General features: G+C 32.4%; 1 protein-coding gene across 3 annotated transcripts in view; it reads right to left on the bottom strand.

Moving 5' to 3' along the window:
• LOC114332307 (bromodomain-containing protein 8) overlaps positions 1–23,414 on the bottom strand; it is a 64,338-nt gene that overhangs the window by 21,985 nt on the left and 18,939 nt on the right. Inside the window, exons 5-6 of one of the 3 annotated variants that reach the window (XM_028282088.1) lie at positions 7,751–8,023; positions 1,289–1,751 (exon numbers count right to left, since the gene is read on the bottom strand). In XM_028282088.1, the coding sequence (XP_028137889.1) occupies positions 1,289–1,751; positions 7,751–8,023 (736 nt within the window). The remainder of the gene's footprint in view (positions 1–1,288; positions 1,752–7,750; positions 8,024–23,414) is intronic. The other 2 variants (XM_028282089.1, XM_050652618.1) reach the window with 2 other exon arrangements.

Here is a 23,414-nt window from a genome sequence, read left to right as displayed (position 1 = left end):
TTCAATATGGAGGTTATCGGTAAACAAAAATGTTGTATAATATATTAGTTTTTATTGTTGTGAGGACAGAAATAAAATCAAATTTATAATTATAGTGACTTTTTAAATAATTTTGAAAAGCCACAGGTACGTAATTCTAAATGTTTCAGTTGTATTCCAATAAAAAATTATCTTCATACCTATTTGGAACATGTAAAAAAAATAATATACTTACCTAGTACTTGCTATGCTATACCCCTAGTAGGCAATGCTTTAATTTACATAATCTGATTACGAACAAACTTTCTACAAATTTTCATCTAATGTATCGTTTTCTTACTCTATATATTGTTGTATTTTAATTCGACAAAAATCAAACTAATAAAAATTCATATAAACAAAATGTCAAAAAGTTGTTCAGTTTGTGTATATTCCCACATGACGTATACGCGAAGGTGGTGCAGTTTGAAATCGCTTCGACTCTCGTACGGCGGGATACACGAGAAGTAGGATCAAACCCAATGCAAGTTATATCATTTTTTTATTTTTTATTATAGATTTTATGATTGTAAGTATATTATTATATAATTTTTTTCAGAAAATACGGATTTAATTAAAATTTTTGGCAACAATTGTTGTTCAGAAATCATTTGTGGCATTTTTCAATGTGTTTGTGTGTGTTTTATTCTTTTATTTTTTTAATTTTTGGTATTGTTTTAATAAAAATTTTTGGAAAGTAGTAGAGAAACTGTTTAAAGTATATTGATTTCGTTGAAATCATATGACAGAAGTATAACTTCTTACGTGCGTACAAAGTACACACATTCTTTTTTTCTACTTAGAGCTCTCTAAATTCACATAATTTCAGAATTCAAATTCAAAATTTGACCAGAAAAATCATTTTGCCAAAAATTGAAAGTATACCACCAAATTTAGTTTTTCATCCTCTTTTCAACTGAAAAATCCATTTTAAAAAAATTTAATGTACAGGGTGTTGTTTTTGGGTCGGAACATTTTTCCAAAATTTTTTAATCCGGGCCTGGATTTTTTACAATTGTAAATAAATTAATTTATTGTACACCTTAACGGATATTTGCGTGCCAAATATAAAATAAAGATACGGTGTGGTTAAAAAGTTATGAACCAAATAAGAAAATGGCAAAAAGATAAAACACCCAGTATCTTTGTTATTAATGGAGTAAGACCCATTAAGTATGGTATTTTTGAGACCGTCTAAATGTCCTCTTTCTACAGTTACCGTATGTTACTTTCCCAATGAAACACCCTGTATAAACTAAAATAAATTTACCTTTCTCATCCTTTTTCTTTGTCCTGGAATAATCCCTCTTCTTTGCATTTTTATCAAATTTAACTTCTATATTCATCTCATCGAACAATTCATCCCCGAACTCAGTCTTAATTTCGACATCTTTTCCAGATTCTTCTTTTTTAACTTCGGCCACCGAATCTGAGGTCTCGGAAGATTCTTCGTAGGTAGCAATCGACGTCGTATCTTTGCTTTCTGTGGGACTGCTTTCTTCGTTTTCTGTTTTGATTTTTTCTTCGATTTCCGTTCTTATCGACTTAACGTCTTCGGAATCGTTCGATTTTTCTGAACTGATCACTTCCGATTTGGAAGCTTCTTTGTCTAGCTCATCGTCGTCGGTTACCACGACTTCTACTATTTCGACGGAGCCCGGAACCACGGAGGGTTCAGTTTTTACAACGTGTTCCTCTTGTGGTTCCGGTTGAGGTTCTTCAGTTTCTTGAAGCTAAAAATACAAACAAGTCAAGCTGTAGAATGTTTACAGATTTCAATATTTTGTTATTTAAGTATCATTTAAAGCCATCGAAAAAAAAACCTAATTAGAGTAGTCTTGCAATAAATATAACGTGTTGAGATCAAAGTTACTTCTACAAATATTATAGAATAATATATAAATAATCTTTAACGAATCTACAGGGTGAGCAGATATCGACAGTGATCATAATATATTGACAATAGTCAAACTTAAGCAAGAAATTTCCAGACAACCAAGCAAAGGAAAAGGGAAAGAAGGAAAATACCGAGTCCCAGGCAACCAAGAGACGTCATATAACGTCGAGGAGACGTCAGTTTTTGGTTGAATATACACACGTGGTTGAACATTACGTCATATAGACGTCTTTTGTAGGTGATTTTAAATACGTAAGATTAATGACGTTGAAATACGTTTAAAAAACGTTTTCATTTCAGACAGCCTAAGTCTGACGTCACGAAATTGGTTGGAGCTTAAAAGTTACAAAACAAAGGTTATGTTTCATTTTGTTTGCTGTTTTTTGTGTATTTTTTAAAACTTTTGTTTGTCATTTGTGAACTTTATAAACTTACCATACCACAATACAAAGTGGTTATTTAAGGAAATTATTATTGGAAACTTCAGATGTTAGACAAAGGTAGGCCAAACAATTTTTATTTACTGTTCATTTTTCCCTGATATTTATCAAGAATGATGAATTTTGCAAGCAATAACATTATTTCTTTTATTGTTTTAGATATTCATTGAAGCTGAAAATAATTGGGGATTTAGATCCATAAATATACAATTCAGTCATCAGAATTGGATTTTACAGTAAAGTGCATTCCACCAATTACTATTATAGATATTTATACATATCTGGTGGAGTCTCACAGTTATTACTACTCTAAGTAGCAGATGAAAGCATACAAAAGCCTTCAGGCACATAAGAGCCTTTACAACTAGGATTGTTTTGAAAGTTGGAGCAAATATTGTTAATGATTTTTATATTATTGTTGGAAAGGTATGCCTTTATTTTATTTATTCACCATTAAGAAATATATGGATAACAGTATTAGTGTCTTTTGGATAAATTGGTTTTAAATATTAGACTTATTTACGTTTATGTCTCTCTATGGGACCAGACATATTGTCATCCTAATTTGTAAACTGTGTAACTCCACAATTCTCTGAAAATGAGTTATTACTGCCATGTGTTTGAAAAAGTTCCTACTTCTCGTTTCAAAAAGGATGCACATGCATATTTTTACCAGATGAGTAAAGAGTGACAAAGACGTTGTGTCTAGGTATACGCTAACGTGTACGCAAATAAAAAAGTTAGGTATAATTAAACGTCATAACAAATATTTTTCTATCAAACAAACACTAAAGATATCAAAATAGCGTGTATCAAAATATACAGTCACTGCCCACGCTAAATAGTCACTAGCTTGATGAAGTTTAACTTTTTTATTTGCGTACATTTTAGCGTGTACCTAGACACAACGTGTTTGGAAACCTTTTTTTGACGTTTTGACGTCACGACTATCGCGGTTCATTTAGTACGAAAAATATGCAACTCCCCAGTTTGTCATACCACACTACTGACCTCACTGTTTAGAAAGTGATATTTTCAAGAGAAAGTTGGTGGTAAGTAATATTAAATACTCATTAAACAACATACAAATGTTAGTGATATGTGTATCTATAAAATATTCCATTTTAGCATCCTATCTTTCAAAATGTAGTAGTATTCACATTAGTCATATTTAGAGAAATAGTTTTTGGTGTCTCCTGTAAAATTTGGATAAATGGAGTTATACAGTTCACAGATTAGGTCGATGACATGTAATTGTCATGTAATGTGATGACATGTAATAATAAAATTACATTATATGAATTTTAACTATTTAGAATGGGAAATAAGCCACAATATTATTAAAAAATGATTTTTTATTAACGTTTCGACGCCCAAATCGGGTGCCGTTGTCAAAATACAAAATACTATTAATATAAACAAAAATGTTGTTGCTTAGTAAAAAAATTCTTCTAATAATTTATTTAATTTGACTCATTTATATCGGCAATTCAGATACACATGATACATTTTAAAGTAGAAGACTTTAAAATGATATTGCCAATATTTATGAGTTGCGTTCCTGGGACGACTTTACTGAAAGATAGTTCATTCGATTACATGAAATCAACCCCTATTTATATTCTACTTTAAAATGTATCATGTGTATCTGAATTGCCGATATAAATGAGTCAAATTAAATAAATTATTAGAAGAATTTTTTTACTAAGCAACAACATTTTTGTTTATATTAATAGTATTTTGTATTTTGACAACGGCACCCGATTTGGGCGTCGAAACGTTAATAAAAAATCATTTTTTAATAATATTGTGGCTTATTTCCCATTCTAAATAGTTAAAATTGTAAAAATGCCACAAGAAAATAGCTTCAGAACAACATTATATGAATGTCTGATTTTAAATAAAATATTCTCAATCATTGTAAAGAACGCAAATACTCTAATAAAAATAAATTTTTGTAGTTGAAGCATTCCCACAAAGATAAAATATTTTTTTAGGTGAAGCATTCCCAAAAAGCTAATGCTAAACCACTAGATGCTTGGTATGTGTATGGCCGGTAATAGTGAAGTCTGCAGCCATATTGCAGCAATATTATTTGCAGCTGAGTATGCCCACAGCAAGACAGAAGAAGAACCCAATGCATGTACAGATGTTACAGCTATGTACATGGTTTGGAGATAGCAACATAATATGCATTCTCTGATGAAAAACTAATGAGTTTTGAAACTGTTCGGTCAGAGTGCTTGTTGAGCTCTCTAAACGAACTGAAATATAAGGCGGCTTTGGCTTCGTGTTGTAGCGATATGAAAATGGTTATTCATTTTTAATTATAATGTACTTCTTCATCATGAGTATTTATGTATTAGTCTTTTAAGTGTGTATTGATTGTGTTATTACTATCAACGTATAACAATAATAAAGATATGCCTATGTATTTGTATCGTTTAAACTATGAGTAATTTTTTTAAAACTTTTATTTAGCAATATATTACTTATAAACATTCTAACAATAAGCAACTTTGGGGCTCGAAGTAAAAAGTTGACTTTAGGTCAGTCCAATGACTGGACGTCTAGTATGGAAAAAACATTACATGTTTGACACAAACCATAGGGCGTCTGTTATAGGGCTTTTCATTCACAGTCATTTGTTTCGAGCTTCTGTCATGTGTCACATAATATTAATATACCTACGTCATACGTCATTGGTATATAACAATGATACAAACCAAAGACGTATAACGTAGATATATTAATATTATGTGACACATGACAGAAGCTTGAAACAAATGACAATCGATGAAAAGCCCTGTAGAGCGTAACACTAGATTATAATGTCATTATGGATAGGTTGTATTTTGCTGCTGTATCACATAGGTCCAGACCATTTTGAGTATTGTATGTATATCAAAAGTTTGTTACAGTAATTCTTCTTGACAACTATTTGAGGTTATGTTTATTTGTTTTTGAGGATTAGTTTCTGTTAATGAAGTAATTAATTATGTGTTATTGAGTTTAATTAAATTAATTTTTAGCCTTCTAAGATTGCTTCTAAGAAAACTAGGTTTTTCATATCACGTATTTAAAACGTGACAAAAATTACGTGAATTATGGTGGGACAAATCGACGTAAAAACTACGTTTTTCATATCACGTATTTAAAACGTGACAAAAATGACGTGAATTATGGTGGGACATATTCACGTGATTTTCGGCGTCGAAAAAACGTGATAAACTGACGTCGTTTGGTGATAATTATGACTTTTTTCAACGTTTTGTAAACGTTATTTGGTTGCCTGGGGTAGAACTCTCTCTCCTATGGCGCTACAGCCCAAGGCGGGACTAGTCTCTTTCAGCATCCGCCTCCAAGTACCTGTGTTCATGGCCACTCTCCTCGTGTTATTCACCCTTAATATCTCTTTAGTATCGGTTCTCACTTCATCTATCCACTTATTCCTTGGTCTTAATACTGGCAGATGTCCCACCATAGTCCTGCTAGGAGTTCTACTAGGTGTTCTATCATGGTTCATTCTTATGAGGTGATCTGCCCAGCGCAATGTTTGTATTTTTTGATAATTTGCTATAGAGATAGAGGGTTCTTTGTAATATTGGTATAACTCAGGGGTGGGCAAATACTTTTAAGCGCGGGCCAAAATGAAATTTTCAAAATGTCTCCCGGGCCGGAGACCTATACCATACCCAGTATGTGCGCTGCGCACACGCTAATGTTTTTGGTGGATGTTTTTCTCTCTCCAAGAAATTTTTTTGACAACAATACTATAAGTATCATTTTAAAGAATTTGGACAAAGACATTTGACTGTTAATAATAGATAATACTAATAATAAATTGTCTTAATTGGGTGTGGGTGTACATGCGAACCATTTGTTCCCAGTAAAATTACGAAATTTTTAATGTGGTCCATTATATTAAGCCATAACAAGGATCCAGATAAAAAATGAAATTCAGAAATTCAAGAGCAGCCTTTATGAAGATAGAGAAATTTCCGAGTAACCAAAGATTCAATCTGCAAATCTGATATCGAATGGTAAAACGTTATGTCAAGTTAACCATCATCGACGAAATTCAAAGGAGACAACTGATCTTATATGTTCATGTAGAAAGAATGGACGACGACAGGCTGCCAAACCAAATTTTAAAATTGACGCCAAGGGAAAGAAGAGAGGAGGACCGAAACAATCCTAGCTCTGTGGCATTCAGAAGGTAATGTGAAAAGGGAACCACCCTGGCGAACGCAACGACGGACGAACGAATCTGGAAACTGGGAACCAGAAGGCAGGGAACCCTGTGAAGAACCGGGATAATAATAAAAATGGTATGTCCACTCTATTCTCGTTTATTGGATTGTTAATGCTGACTTAATGAAAAAGCTGGAAGCTTTTGAGATGTGGCTTCTTAGGAAAACTTTGAAAATACCATGGACCGATCATATTACGAACGAAATGGTGAGAAATCGTTAAAAGGAGAAAGACAGCAACGAGAAAGGGCACATACTTAGAAATGATAAGTACGTTGTTGTAAGTTGTTGCAACAGCTGATTACTTACTTTAACTTAGTCCTATGCCTTTCTACCTTTAGGTGTAAGGTTAGCAGCTGATTATGAAGGGTAAATTCGAAAGAAAAGGGTCCTGGTAGACGACAAATACCATGTCCGAAAAATATTCGCGCCTAGACCGGGTTAAACATAGATGCTTTTAAGAAAAACAGAAGATAGAGATTCATTTCATTGAACACTATGAACACTCATACTGTTGATTTCAACAAAATCGCATAAAAGAGATGAAGAGCGCAGGCGCAAAACTTCGGACCAATGCTTTTTAAATGCATTCCTTTTTTTCGAATCCTGAGAAAACTAAAAAATATTTTTGAAAAATTTAAACGCAGAATGAAAAATTATATTATTACCGAGCGCCGAAAATCCCTTAGAATAAACAAACAGTTTCTTTTTAAATGAGATATTTGAAATTAAAAAACACATTAAATTTTCTCTTTTTTTTTTCACTCCTGTGACTTATTAAAATAAACATAGAACTTTTCAGGGACTTTCGGCCCTCGGCAATAATTTAATATTTCATTCAACGTTTAAATTTTTCAAAAACATTGCGCCTATGCTCTTAAAAAAAATTCCTTGCGGGATTTCTCAACGGGCCGGATAAAGTAAGCAAAAGGGCCGGATCCGGCCCGCGGGCCGGCTTTTGCCCACCCCTGGTATAACTCGTGGTTGAACCTTATTCTCCACATACCATTGTCGCAAATGGGTCCCAATATCCTCACACAGAGTGAGGATATACCTCTACCACCCCTCTACACCCGAATCACCCTACGAAGAATCTCGGAAGATTCTTCGTAGGTAGCAATCGATGTCGTATCTTTGCTTACTGTGGATGTCGTGTCTTTGCTTACTGTGGGACTGCTTTCTTCGTTTTCTGTTTTGATTTTTTCTTCGATTTCCGTTCTTATCGACTTAACATCTTCGGAATTGTTCGATTTTTCTGAACTGATCACTTCCGATTTGGAAGCTTCTTTGTCTAGCTCATCGTTGTCGGTTACCACGACTTCTACTATTTCGACTGAGCCCGGAACCACGGAGGGTTCAGTTTTTACAACGTGTTCCTCTTGTGGTTCCGGTTGAGGTTCTTCAGTTTCTTGAAGCTAAAAATACAAACAAGTCAAGCTGTAGAATGTTTACAGATTTCAATATTTTGTTGTTTAAGTATCGTTAAACTGTTTAAAACTATCGAAAAAATCCTAACTAGAGTTAGATCAGGGCGCATCTGTAAAAATATTAGTACATTTGGACGTTGAGAGGTGACTCAAATTTTTTTGAAGAAATTGCTTGAAAATAACTCAAATAATAATACTTTGAGTTATCCTCCCTCTCAAAAATGTCCGGAACATTGTTTAAATAATCAAAATGTCAAAAAATTAAGGAAAAATTCGATTTTTTTCTTTGTTCTTTGATTATAACTTTAAAAGTATTCATTTCCGAGAAAAGTTGGACTAACATAAAAGTTGCGTAATTAAATTTCCTACAATATAGAATTGGTTAAAAATTTAAAAAATAGTCACCCTTGTTGCAAAATAGCAATAATTGCGAATAAAACATACAAAAACAAGTATTCGCATTTTACATTTTTCAACCATTTATGCTACACTTGGGATCTTCAAATTTCACCCAGAAAAACATTATCATACAGTAAAACAATACTGTAAATTTCATTAAGATCGGTTCAATAGATTTTGCAAAATAAATTTTGCAATCCAGCTTTCGCAAAAAAAAATCATTTTTTCAAATTGTTACAGGACTGAAAATAAAGCAGACAGCAAGTCTAAACTTTTTTTGCGTATAGAAGTGTACTGTACCTTTAATTTGAAATTTGCAAAATTAAAATCGATTAACTACCACGGCGTGAGGAATTTTTTTAAATAAACATTAATTATTGGTGCTACGCGCAGGACAGCGGATAGTTTGCTCTGATTGGGCATTCCATTGACCTTTGATAATGATTGATACATTTTAATTTTTATTATACTTCGATATAAATAAATAAATTTGTTTATTGCAAAATAAAAACACATACTCTATCCTTTGAAACAACACTTTTTTTAGCAAAAACTTTCTTTGTTCATATATTTTAACTTAGAGAATAAAAGTTTATTATTTTTCAACAAATACAATTGTTTAAACAATATTTCACAAACAATAATAAAATTAGTTTGATTTTTGTGGAATTAAAATATTAAAATACAACAAAATATATAGTAAGAAAATAATATATTAGATAAAGATTGGAAGAAATTTTGGTGGAAATCAACTTGTGTGAATCGAACACCGCTGTCCTGCGCGTAGCACCAAAAATTTTTGTTTGTTTAAAAAATTTCCTGACGCGGTGGTAATTAATCGATTTTAATTTTGCAAATTGGAAATGAAAGGTACAGTACACTTCTATGAGCAAAAAAAAATTCAACTTGCTATCTGCTTTATTTTCAGTCCTGCAACATTAAAAAAAAAATGAATTTTTTTGCGAAAGCTGGATTGCAAAATTTATTTTGTAAAATCTATTAAACCGATGTTAATGAAATTTACAGTGTTGTGTTACTATATCATAAAGTTTTTCTGGGTAAAATATAAAGGTTCTAAGTCTAGCATAAATGGTTGAAAAACGTAAAATGTAAATACTTGTTTTTGTATGGTTTTTTTCGCAATTATTGCTATTTTGCAACAAGGGTGACTATTGTTTAAATTTTTAACCAATTCTTTATTGTAGGAAATTTACGCAACTTTTATGTCAGTACAACTTTTCTCAGAAATGAATAGTTTTAAAGTTATAATCAAAAAACTAATAAAAAATCGAATTGTTCCTTCATATTTTGACATTTTGAGTATTTAAACAATGTTCCGGACCATTTTGAGTGGGAGGATAACTCAAACATTATTATTTGAGTCATTTTCAAGCAATTTCTGCAAAAAAATTTGAGTCACCTCTCAACGTCCATCTCAAAACAGATGCGCCCTGGACTAAGTAGTCTTTCAATAAAAATAACGTGTGTTGGAATTTAAGTCCCTTCTAGACAGTGGGGGATAGACGGGGAGAGAAAATGGAGAAAATTCCACTACTCCAACAAAGTCCAAAATTAAAGAAAAAAATTGTTGAAACAAAAATATATTTGTACACGCATTTTTAGCACATCCAAAACGTGCTCGAAGGGATTCAAATCAGGGGATGGAGCAGGCAAGAGCAATACTTGAATATTGTTCTGCTCTAAAAAAATTCTCACGATTATTGCAACATGCGGACGTGCATTGTGGTGCATCAGCACAAAATTTTATCAGAATTGAACAGCATATGGACTATTTGATATGGATTTGCTATTAAAAATCCTTCAATATGTACGAGATCAGTTCGAAAACCTATTGAAACTCCAGCTCAAACCATCAAAGTTCCTCCTTGATATCTGTCAACTTCTTGAACGGCTTGCAAGCGAGATGGGTTGCCAGGTGTTCGCCACACCCTCGATCTTCGTGAATCGAGTTTTACAACAAATCTAGATTCATCGGTGAAAAGAATGTTTGCCCATTTTCGTTCTTGCCAAATTTGATGTTCTTCAGCCCATTCTAATTTGCTTGTGCGATTTCCACGGGATAATACTGGAACTCTAACGGGACATCTAGCGTGAACGTGAAGAATACCCTCATGCACTCTATTCGTGATAGTTTGAACAGAGACAATATTGCCATAAATGTTTTGAGATAGCAATTCATATTTCATTCTCAGCAATAAGATTGCTGAGAATGGAATATTAGAAAACGATAACATCGATGAAAGCTGGCAAAAACTCAAAGATAACATAATCGACGCTGCAACAGAATCACTTGGAGAGAGAAAAGTAACGAATACTCACATATTAAAAAACCCCCGTGGTTTAGAGAGGAAGTTAAGATAAAATGCGAAGAAAAGAAGAAAGCCTTTTTACAATACAGAACAACACAAACACAACAGGCATACAACCACTACAAATGAAACAGAAACGAAACGAATACTTTAGTGAGGCAAATAAAAAGGGAGCACTGGCAGAGTTTCTCAAAACAGATGGAACACGACTTCTACGGAACACAAAAAGAAGTATGGAGAATGATCAGAGGCCAAAGAAAGGAGATGAACGAATTAATAAAAGCGAAACACATTCAGAAGGAAACATGGGCAGACTACTTCCGATCTCTATTTGCTAAAGGCGGCGATAATGAACCACCAACACCTGAAGTTACGACAAACGAAGAAATAAACATCGAGGAGGGAGAGGTAAAGGAAGCATTAAGAAAATTAAAAAATAGAAAATCTCCAGGAGAGGACAGAATATCGAACGAACTCTTAAAGTACGGAGGACAAAATCTAACTAAACAACTATTAAAACTAATGTAAAGACAAATAGTTTTGTACACACTTATGACAACAGGTAAAAGGGGAGAAGTGTACTTTTGAAGTGTGTAAAATAAATAATTCTTAGCTGAGCGCTTTCGGCTTATAAAGCCATCTTCGGAGATATGCTACAATAAAAGATCTCTAATTAATAATTCATCTTAGAATTCAAAGTTTAACTTACGTCAAAAAGGTCAAAATACCACTATGAAGAGAGATGGGTTCCATGTATGATATAAAATACTTCTGTTTCTTATGTAGTTTTTTTATTGGTTGGAAAAAACCTTGTCTGTCTGTTTAAAAAATTGTTCAATTTGCTGTTGGTTATTTTTGTATCCAGAAAAGTTAAACATCAAGAACGAGCACAAAGGACTTTCACACGAAAAATTACATTACATTAAAAAAAATAATAGAACAAAACAGAATACCACAAGAATGGAGATCAAGCATCCAAATACCTCTCTTCAAAAAAAGGAGACAAATCAGACCCCGAGAATTACAGAAGGATTAACTTATTAAACACAACATTAAAATTAACAACAAAAGTGATAACAAACAAATTAAATGAAATTATAACATTGGCAGAAGAACAACAAGGTTTTAGGTCGGGAAGGTCATGCACTGACGCTATATTTATAATGAGGCAAGTTCAAGAGAAATCGTTGGAATACAACAAACCGGCATATTTATGTTTCGTGGACCTTAAGAAAGCATTTGACAGGGTCACATTAAAGGACGTTATCCACTTGTTATACTCGAGAGAGGTACCTCTGGGAATAATTAAAACGATATAGTCCAGAAAGCCACTTCCGCTAGGAAAAATATTCTAATTCGGCTTTTTTGCACAATCTTACTCAAAAAGGACCCATTTTAACAAATTTGCATGTTGCCAGGACCAAAAGTTGGTCAAAAATGTTTTAAACGTTTTTTTTTATTTTTTTCCTAAATTTTTTTTTTGCACGGAACAATTTTTTTTTAGATTTTTTGGATCATTCCAAACAGAAAAGATCTTTAGTGAATTTTCTCTAAAGTTGATAGTTTTTGACATATCAGCGATTAAAAATTGAAAAATTGCGAAATCGGCCATTTTTAACCCTCAAAAATTATGTGAACAACTGAAAATTTGAATGTTGCCAAGGTAGGTAGATATTCTTTAAACATCGATTGATGAAATCCCGAAGAGTTTTTTGCAATACAATATCAAAAACCCCTTTGTTTTTTAATTGCCAATCAAGCGTGCGCGACACTATTTTCCACCGTTGCATGTGTATACAGTACGGTGCAAATGAAAGGAATAAATTCGTTATTTCGTAAACCGGTGACTTTAAGGAAAAATCCCAAAACAGGTCGGTTTTTATTTTTAAGTTATGATATTGTGGCATATATAGTATACTAGTGACGTCATCCATCTGGGCGTGATGACGTAATCGATGATTTTTTTAAATGAGAATACGGGACGTACGGGACGTGCTACCAGAACAACACAATAAAAGTAAAAGTGGAAGATGAACTAACTGAACCAATTGAAGCCGGCAATGGGATTAGACAGGGGGATTCCTTGAGTCCTTTATTGTTCAACCTGATTATGGACGAAATAATAAAAAAAGTAAGAACTAAAAAAGGATACCAAATGGGAGAAAAACAACTTAAACAATCTGCTACGCGGACAATGCAATACTAATCTCTTAAAGTGAAGATGATTTACAACATATGCTGAACAAATTCAACATAATCGCCAGAAAATTTAACATGCTAATTTCCTCAAAAAAGACAAATTGCATGGTTATAACAGCAGATCCAATAAGATGTAAATTGGAGCTGGAAGGTCAGATAATAGAACAAGTGATGGAGTTTAAATACCTAGGCATCACACTATCTAGCTACGGAAGGCTCGAAACAGAAGTGGAAGATCAAGTGAATAACAGAGCCGCAGGTTGCCTGAATGACACAATATGGAGAAATAAAAATATCGGAAAAGAAATGAAAGGCAGAATTTACAAAACAGTCATCAGACCAATAATGACATACGCGGCAGAAACACGACCCGACACAGAGAGGACAAAAAGATTGCTCGAAACAGCGGAGATGAAAAATCGATGGTAAGACTCTATGGGACAGAGCTAGAAGTACATATATACGACGGAGATGCAAGGTGGATAACATTAATAACTGGGTAAGAAACAGAAGAATAGAATGGAATGACCACATAAGCCAAATGACAACAAATAGCGTAAGTCAGGACAGCGAGAGACGGTTCCCCAATAGGAAGACGATCAGTGGGAAGACCACGCAAACTATGGAACGACAACTTACTAGAGGCACAAACCTGTCAAGTAACGGTTGTGTTGCTCTTGTTGACCAGTGTGTCTTTCCCTTACATCATCAGTTTCTTGAAAACGTTGTCATAACCGTCCATGCTGAGGGAAGGGGGAAGAGGGTGGTGGATTAAAATTACGCTGACTCTTATATTTTAATCACATAGAACTTAAAAAAAAATGAAAAAAATTGAATTCTGGTACTAATAGGCTATTGATTATGTACTATAGAAAGGAACTACAACGTTAACGGGGTTTTACTATTTCATATGGTCAATGAATCTCTATACATGAAAAAACCGCGGAGTGCTACCATTTAAAGGGGTGCGTTTTTGAGCAATGGGTGAATTAGTCCCTGGGCACAGGTTACATTAGGGTGAGTTCTATGCACTTTTGGTACAAACACGTCTACATAAGAATTATTCCTGGTTAAATTTCCTATCTAAATGTAACTTTTTAAAGTCAAAGATACTTTTTTTTACAAAAATATATTCAAAAGAAAAAGCACAAAGAAACCCAAAAGAAAGAAATTTTGTTTTTTGTCCCATAACTTTTGTCCACGGGGATATAGGTATAGACATTGCTTCACAGAAAAAAAACTTACAAATTTTGTCTTTAAAATGGTGTCTGGTAGAGGTCATTAGGATTTACAGTTTTCGAAATATGATTTTTCAAATTTCGCCACTCACAGCAATTTTGGGCAATTTTCCTTGTTATTTTGCAAAGATTGTTCTGTAACTTTTTTCTACGTAGCTTTTGGTATATGCAATGTTACATTTAATAGGAAGAAAAGTCAATTACCCTTAAAATGGTCTATTGTAGAAGGCGGTATGGCTATTTTTAAGCAAGATATGGATTTTCAAACTTTTATACTTTTAACGATTTTTGATATATTTTACGATTATTTTTAAATTTCTCATTATAACTTTTTTTATTGTATATTTAGATATATACATTGCTAAATACAAAAGAAAGCTTATTTTATTTATTTTAAAATTCTGTAATATTGTAAAAAAATTCTAGGACTATTTTTAAACGAGATATGCTTTTTTAAAATGTGACATATACACATGCAATAGGTCCTCCCACTAAGTTGGAACCATATGGAAAACTTTTTTATTATCAACTTTATGAAGAAAAGTTATTCTTTATAAAATGCACTGCATAGTCTAATACCTAAGATTCAATCATCAGGTATAAAATTTTATCAATAGAGTACGAGGTATGTTAAAAAATATTTGGCTCAGGAGTAAAGTACCTTTATATTTCACAATATCGAAAAGTGTTATTAGGAAAAGTTATTTGGAATTAAAAATTACGTTACAATATGCAATCATACTTTTCTAATTGAAAAAATAAAATATTTTAAAATTTGTCTCAAATTACGGATACTCTTGGATATTCTACGGATATATTGTCTCAAATAGTCCTTAAATTTTTTTGCAACACCCCATTTTAAAGTAAAGAAAATATGCTTTTTTTGTTTCACAATGTGTATACCTAAATGTACAAGAAAAATAGTCATAATGAGAAATTTAAAAAATAATCATAAACAATATAAAAAATCATTAAAAGTATAAAACCTTGAAAAACCATAACTTGCTTAAAAATAGTCATACAACCTTATACAATAGACCATTTTAAAGGTAATTGACTTCTCTTTCTACTAAATGTACCATTATACAGGGTGTCCCGAAAAGAATGGTCATAAATTATACCACACATTCTGGGGTCAAAAATAGTTCGGTTGAACCTAACTTACTTACTTACTTACTTTACTCCTCTTGATTCCATTTGGAACATAGGGCCTCTACAGTCCCCCTCCATTCATCTCTGTTTCTGGCCAGGGCTTTCACTTCTTTCCATGTTAACCCATTGTCTTCTAGCTCTCTGGTAATATTTCTTTTCCAGGATGTCATTGGTCTGCCTTGTTTTCTTTTTCCAGTTGGTTGGTAATCCAGGGCTTGTTTGGTTATATCATCTTCATTTTTCCTTAATGTGTGTCCAATAAACTTCCATTTGCGTCTGTTTATCGTTTTGGCTATCGGCTCTTGATTAGTTTTTCTCCAAAGTTCCTTGTTACTTATCCGATTTGGCCAATATATTTGCAATATTCGTCTAAGGCATCTATTTACAAATGTTTGAACCTTTTGTATAATCTTTTTCTCTATTTTCCTAACCTACCGAACCTAACTTACCTTAGTACAAATGTGCTCATAAAAAAAGTTACAGCCCTTTGAAGTTACAAAATGAAAATCGATTTTTTTCAATATATCGAAAACTATCAAAGATTTTTTATTGAAAACGGGCATGTATCATTCTTATGACAGGCTCACCTTAAAACCAAATTATAGTGAAATTTGTCCACCCCATAAAAAATGTATGGGGATTTTGTTCCCTTGAACCCCCCCAAACTTTTGTGTACGTTCCAATTAATTCATTATTGTGGTACCATTAGTTGAACACAACGTTTTTAAAACTATTTTGCCTCTTAATATTTTTTCGATAAGCTAGTTTTTATCGACATGCGGCTCCTTTTTTACTATATTTACATAAAAAATTTATGGGGGTTTTGTTCCTTTAAACCCCCCAAATGTTTGTGTACGTTCCAATTAAACTATTATTGTGGTACCATTAGTTAAACACAGTGTTTTTAAAACTTTTTGTCTCTTAGTCTTTTTTTGATAAGTCAACTTTTATCGAGATGTGATTTCTTTTTCAAAATATACCAAAAAATTTAGGTTATAAATAAATTTTCAGATTATTAACAGGTGTCTATAATCATACTTAACCATACATAAATAGGTGGTGGATTCGACAAATATTCAAAATATCTCGATAAACACTGGCTTATCAAAAAAGTACTAAGAGGCAAAAAAGTTTTAAAAATATTGTGTTTAACTAATGGTGCCACAATAATAATCTAATTGGAACGTACATAAAAGTTAAGGGGGGTTTAAGGGAACAAAACCCCCATAACATTTTTATGGGGTACACAAATTTTACTATAATTTTTTTTTAAGATGTTGCTACGATAAAGATTCCTCATGTCCATTTTCAATAAAAAAGCTCTAGGAGTTTTCGATATATTAAAAAAAATCGATTTTCATTTTGTAACTTCAAAGGGCTGTAACTTTTTTTTGTGTGCACTATTGTATATAGGTAAGTGAGGTTTAATCAACCTATTTTTGACCCCAGAATCTGTGGTATAATTTATGACCAATCTTTTCGGGACACCCTGTATATACCTAGAAATGCGTAGAAAAAAGTTACGGAACAATGTTTGCGAAATAATGGGGAAAATGGCTCAAAAATGTTGTGAGTGCCGAACTTTGAAAAATCATATTTCAGTAACTGCAAATTCTAGAGACTTTTACTAAAAGTCATTTCAAAGAGGAAGGATAAATGTTATTTTTCGCTGAAGCAATGCCTATACCTATATCCCTGTGGAAAAAAGTTATGGGGCAAAAAACAAAATTGCTTTCTTTCGTGTTTTTTTCTTGCTTTTCTTTTGAGTATATTTTTGTAAAAGAAAATATTTTCGACTTTAAAATGTGATATTTTGATAGTAAATATAACCTGGAATTATTTTACTGTAGACTTGTTTGTACCAAAAGTGCATAGAACTCACCCTAATTCACCCTGTGCCTAGGGACTAATTCACCCCTTTCTCAAAAACGCACCCACCTAAATGGTAGCACTCCACGGTTTTTTCAAATTTAGAGGTCCATTGACCATATGAGATAATAAAATCCCGTTAACGTTGTAGTTCCTTTTAGCTCTCTTATTTTGAACATAATCAATAGCCTCCTATAAGGGAGGGTACCTTTTAATTCATTTATGCCGTCCATAAGTGGAAAGTTTGATGCGCCACTGTCGACGCATGTGTCACTAAAAAGTGACTGGTACAGTGTTCAAACGTTTTCTTTTAGGTTCTACTATTTAAGTTATATGCTCTTATCGTTCCTAAAATGATAAGCAAATTTCACCTATACCGGCTCATATACACACAACCAAACTTATATGGAATCACCATGTATTTCAAAGTAATATTTATTTCTTTTGAAAAAACTTGTTATTGTTACGAAGAATAAAGGTTTTTATTGAAAATAAACAATTCTATGACAATCAGATGGTACAGCTCGGTACGGTATAGGTTATTTGCTTGAGTTGCAAATTGAACGAATATTAATAAACTAACTTTTGCGTCCAAAAAAGGAAATATGCCACATGTGGGGTTATAGAACTTACAACGGGGAAAGATTATTGGTCTTGTGGAGAAAGTAATGTTCTCAGAGGGGACATAGTTGTAGAGCTGGGCGTAACACAGGGCGTTCTGTCCAAAACATATGCTGGGCAATAGGAACTAGGACAGCTTAAAAATAAAGCCGGAATGGGACGTTTCATCGCCGCCGTTTCGATGCCGCCGGTTCATCGCCAGTCCATTTCATCGCCGTCCGTTTCATCGCCGGCCGTTTCATCGCCAGTTAGTCAGTTGATTTTGTATTATAAATTATGGGAGATGACACGACACGACGTTAAATTCAGTTCAAAACTTATGACAAATAAAAAGATAAAAAATATTACTATATTAATTTACTGTTCTATTTCTACTTCCCCTAAATTTGATATTAAATAGTATTAAATTTGTAGTTTTAAATTATATTTTATATTATAAAAGTTTAAAAGTCTATTAAAAGAGTAAGTATGGCAACGGGAATGGTCATATCTCGCAGTTCCTAGAATTCCTAATTAATACTAAAAATAAATAATAAATGTAACCGTCGAAAATTTGTCGAAAATTCGGAAATATATCAGTTAGCGATTAACTGACTGGCGATGAACCGGCGGCATTGAAACGGCCAGCAATGAATCGGCCGGCGATGAACTGGCGGCGATGAACTGGCAGCGATGAAACGTCCTAGACCCAAATAAAGCAAGGGAAAGTCGTGAAAAAGTAATAATGTGTATCCCTTGTTTGGAGTGGCCTGCTTGCTCACCCGAGCTTAACCTTATAAAGTATTTGTGGGATATGCTTAAAAGAAAAAATAGAGCTCGCCGGGATAATCCACAAAACACCGCACGGCTAGTACAAGCTGCTCTTAAAGAATGGAGCAACCTACCACAACAAAATGTTGATAATTTGATTAGGAGCGTGCCCACGCAAACTGAAGCTTGCATAAGGACTAGGGGTGCTAACACTGTCTACCAAAAAACACAAAAAAATAAATAAAAACAATTTAAATATTATTTGTTTTACATTGAATTTTTTTTGCTATTGACTTTAAAACAACTATTTTCAATTTGTTTGTTAAATACTTTATCGTTTAATTTAATTGTTATGCATTTGTTATTAACATGCTCTAAAATAAATATTGTTTGAGTTCGTGTGTTCGTTTTTTTTTTAATTCGCACGAAATAATAAGAAATATCAGGTGATTCCATATACATTCGGAAAAATGAAAGAATACCCATGAACGAACATATTATAAAACACGCTATATTTTCCTGTCACCGTGTCACAAAGAAAATTGCCCAGTGCAAGTACATGTAATAATAATAATTACATGTACTTGCGCTCGCCAATTTTTTGTGTGACACGGTGACAGGAAAATACAGCGTGTTTTATATGTTCGTTCATGGGTATTCTTTCATTTTTCCTACTGTACGTTTAAGAGGATCGGTACGTATTTTCGGCTGCAATGCTATTCAAATGGGGATTCATTTTTTTCGAATCCTGAGGAGACTAATAGGTATTTTTGAAAAATTTAAACGCAGAATGAAAGATTACGTTATTATCGAGGGCCGAAAGTCCCTGAGAACTTCTATAATGTTTATTTTAATAAGTTACAGGGGTGAAAAACTAAGCGAAAATATCTCATTCAAAATAAACTTTTTATTTATTCTAAGGGACTTTCGGCCCCCGGTAATAATTTAATCTTTCTTTCTGAGTTTAAATTTTTCAAAAATATTTATTGGTTTTTTCAGGATTCGAAAAAAATTAACACAATGCCGTGGTAATATTTTCCAAATCTATCTTTGTCTTACAACGCACTCAGCCGAATATAATATTGTCAGCATATATTGTCAGTCAGACACTGACAATCAGTGACAATTTTCAATATTTGACATTGCATCGGGAATATTTTAAGTTATTGATTAAATATTCTTTTTCTTATGATCTTCTTTCAGTGCGTCACAGTTTTTTGATTTCTTTCTAACGCATTAAATTGTATGTGACACAAAAAAAACGTACGTCACTGATTACAGACATTTACAACATTTATTCTAGTTATTCTGGTTGTCGATAGATGGCGCCATAATAAAAAAATAATAATTTTTTTTTAATTAGGTAATAATATTACAAATATAATCTGTATAATTTATAAGACTATACAAATCAAAGAAAATACCATTTTATAAATGCAAGAAACACATTTGATTGGTTTTTATTCCAAATTGAAAATAAAATGTGACAACTGTCAGATTTAACTAAAATGTCATGTTAGAATAAATGTCATAAATGTGTATTATCACGGACTTACCCTTTTTCCTATCATTTGTTACGCACTGAAAAATGCTCATGAAAAGGACAATATTATTGATATATAGTGTATTTGATAAATAATTTATTTAAGACGTGAACTTAATAAAAAGTTATTTATTGTGTATTATTTGTGGAAGATCCCAGCAGAGAATACATCAGGATAATATATTCTGTGATCCAAGTATTTTGTTGTTAAAGATGTTCAAAATTGTAAGAGTTCCATAACAATATATTATTAAAAGATCACTTTAACCCTTTTCCTCTTTTTTCGATTGAGTATTAGTTTTTGTTGTACAAATAAATTATTACAATCACTGAATATATAGTTAGTGAAAAAATTATCAGTAGTAATTGCACAAGAGCTCTGAAATTATTGAATTTTCCCGGAGTGACACTTTGACAGTTTTAATTTCACGAGCCTTCGGCTCGTGAAATTATGTCAAAGTGTCACGAGAGCAAAAATTCTATATTAATTTCAGAGGTCGAGTACAATTTGTTGCGATTATTTCATGAATAAAACTGTTCAAAACCAAAATTTTATTGTAATTTATTTATGTAAGTACCATTAAACACACAGTTTTTATAAATATTTGACGATTGAAAGTCATCACTTTTATAATTTTTAAAACATTAATTGTCATTAATGTCACTGAATGTATTTTTTCGTAGCAACGAAGTACATCTGACGTAATATACTTAACGACGGGAGATTATCAAAAATTATCGATTTAATTCAGATTTCTGTAGCTTTTTATTGGTCAGAATCTCCTATGAATGAAATAATCACATTTATTATTAACTGAATTAATAATTTGCAATCATAAAAATAACAGTTATCCAAGAACATTCAAAAGCCATCTCTTTAAATTAATGATGACATTTTCAAGTAGAATGACATTCTAGTAATGTTTACATATCCATACCAGTGTGAATTTTACTACACGTAATTTGCCGTGTAAAGACAAAAAAAGTAGGGATACACGTAAAATATTTGCGAATTATGTACCCATAGCCTTAAGTGTGTGTATACTATTAGTGTATAAGCACAAATCCGGAGAACTTATTTTGAATTTTTTTAAGGGTGTAAATATGGTTAAAATGACACGGTGACCATGCCATAGAAGCATAAGACAGGAGCTAGGGACGAAAGTAAGATATAAAATTCTATATGTGGGTACCGAAAGATCTCGAGAGTTTCTTGTGAAAAAAAAAGACAAATAAACAGAATAATGAACCGATTTGGTCACATATAAGAAATGAAAAATATGAGCTGATGCCATTAGTTATATATTAAGGAAATATAAAAGGAAAAAAGTACCAGGGAGACGACGCCCGTCTTGGATGAAAAAATTTAAAACAATGAAGTGGGAAAACGTGGAAAAACAACAATCAAACTCTTCCGAACTACTACAGACAGAGAAAAATGGGCCGTGACTATCGCCAATGCATTACAGGATATGATAAACTAAGAAGAAGCTATGTACAAAATTGTTTTAATGTACTTAAGGCATTTGAATTAAGTATGTATAAGCAAATAAAAAATACCTTTGCAAAATATTTGACTCCGTAAGTAACCCAGACTAATAGAATAGAATAACACTGAATATAAGACAAAAAGATCTTAGATTAAACAAAGAGTAAGAGATCTAAGTTGTTACATGTTTTCGATACTACAATACGGTCTTGAAAGCCGGACACTGAAGCAAGACCACATAAACAAACTACAGTCATTTGAAATGTGGTGTTACAGAAGGATGCTTAGAATAGCATGGACAGAAAGAAACGAACACGGAAGTATTGCGAGAAATGGGCAAAGAGTACGAAGTGATAAACACAATAAAAACAAAGAAGTTACAATATCTAGGACACTAATGAGGGGACAGCGATATGAAATGCTACGATTGATATAATACAGGGAACGACAAGAGAAAGAAAGAGTGTGGAAAGAAGGAGAGTGTCATGGTTGAAAAATAAGGGACCGGTTTAAATGCAGTTCAATATAACTCTTCAAAGCAGCGGTAGATAGAGTAAAGATAGTGATGATGATAGCCAACCTCCGATTAGGAGATGGCACGTAAAAAATATAACGTAAGATAAGACTATGGGAAGTTACTGATTTGTATGTATGTTAAGAGATGAGGGATTTTAAGAATGCTTTGACACAGAAATGAAAGAAACGAAAAATCTAAGATAACAACCGAATAATAAAAAAAGTATTATAAATATTACTCACCATACCGATATTAACTTGAATATCCAAAATATACGTTTTTATTATCAGAAAGATGGCAAAAAGTGTATATAATACATAGACTACAAGTACAAAATATTAACTAATCTAGAGGCCAATAGAAGAACAAAACTGGTTTTCTTATAAAAAATGGGCAAGATAATAAAGTTGTAGAAGTTTAATCAAATTTGTTAGTCCAGTCAAAAATATGTATATACATTAATAAGGATTGCCGAATAGCAATGTCGTAAATTTTGTACAATATTTTCAATAATTAAAGTAAATAAATAAGCCGTAGGCCTATAAGGCCTGTTAGCGCTGTTATATGTATAAAGTAAATAAATTGTAAATTAACTCAAATAAATAATCGATTACTGCCATCGACCACTTACATTCAATCTCGATTAATCGCGGTAGGTAAAATAGAATTCTTCTTTCAGTACAATAAAGTGTTACTTTACTGCCGCAAATGAGTACAATAATGAGTGACTTTAGTGACGGTTGGCGATAAATCATATTTCTGTAGCAACAGTGTTAAAAAAATTAAAAGACAAGAATACATTCGGATTCTAGTCCAGGGCGAATCTGTTTTGAGATGGACGTTGAGAGGTGACTCAAATTTTTTTGCAGAAATTGCTTGAAAATAACTCAAATAATAATGTTTGAGTTATCCTCCCACTCAAAATGGTCCGAAACATTGTTTAAATAATCAAAATGTCAAAATATGAAGGAAAAATTCGATTTTTTTATTGGTTTTTTGATTATAACTTTAAAACTATTCATTTCTGAGAAAAGTTGTACTGACATAAAAGTTGCGTAATTAAATTTCCTACAATACAAAATTGGTTAAAAATTTAAAAAATAGTCACCCTTGTTGCAAAATAGCAATACATAATTGTGAAAAAAACCATACAAAAACAAGTATTCGCATTTTACGTTTTTCAACCATTTACGCTACACTTAGGACCTTCATATTTTACCCAGAAAAACTTTATGATATAGTAACACAACACTGTAAATTTCATTAAGATCG

This window comes from Diabrotica virgifera, chromosome 6 (genome assembly GCF_917563875.1).
Source record: "Diabrotica virgifera virgifera chromosome 6, PGI_DIABVI_V3a".
Lineage (NCBI taxonomy): Eukaryota > Metazoa > Arthropoda > Insecta > Coleoptera > Chrysomelidae > Diabrotica > Diabrotica virgifera.
Note: the sequence above shows the minus strand (reverse complement) of the source record. Positions and strands in the feature narration are given on the sequence as shown.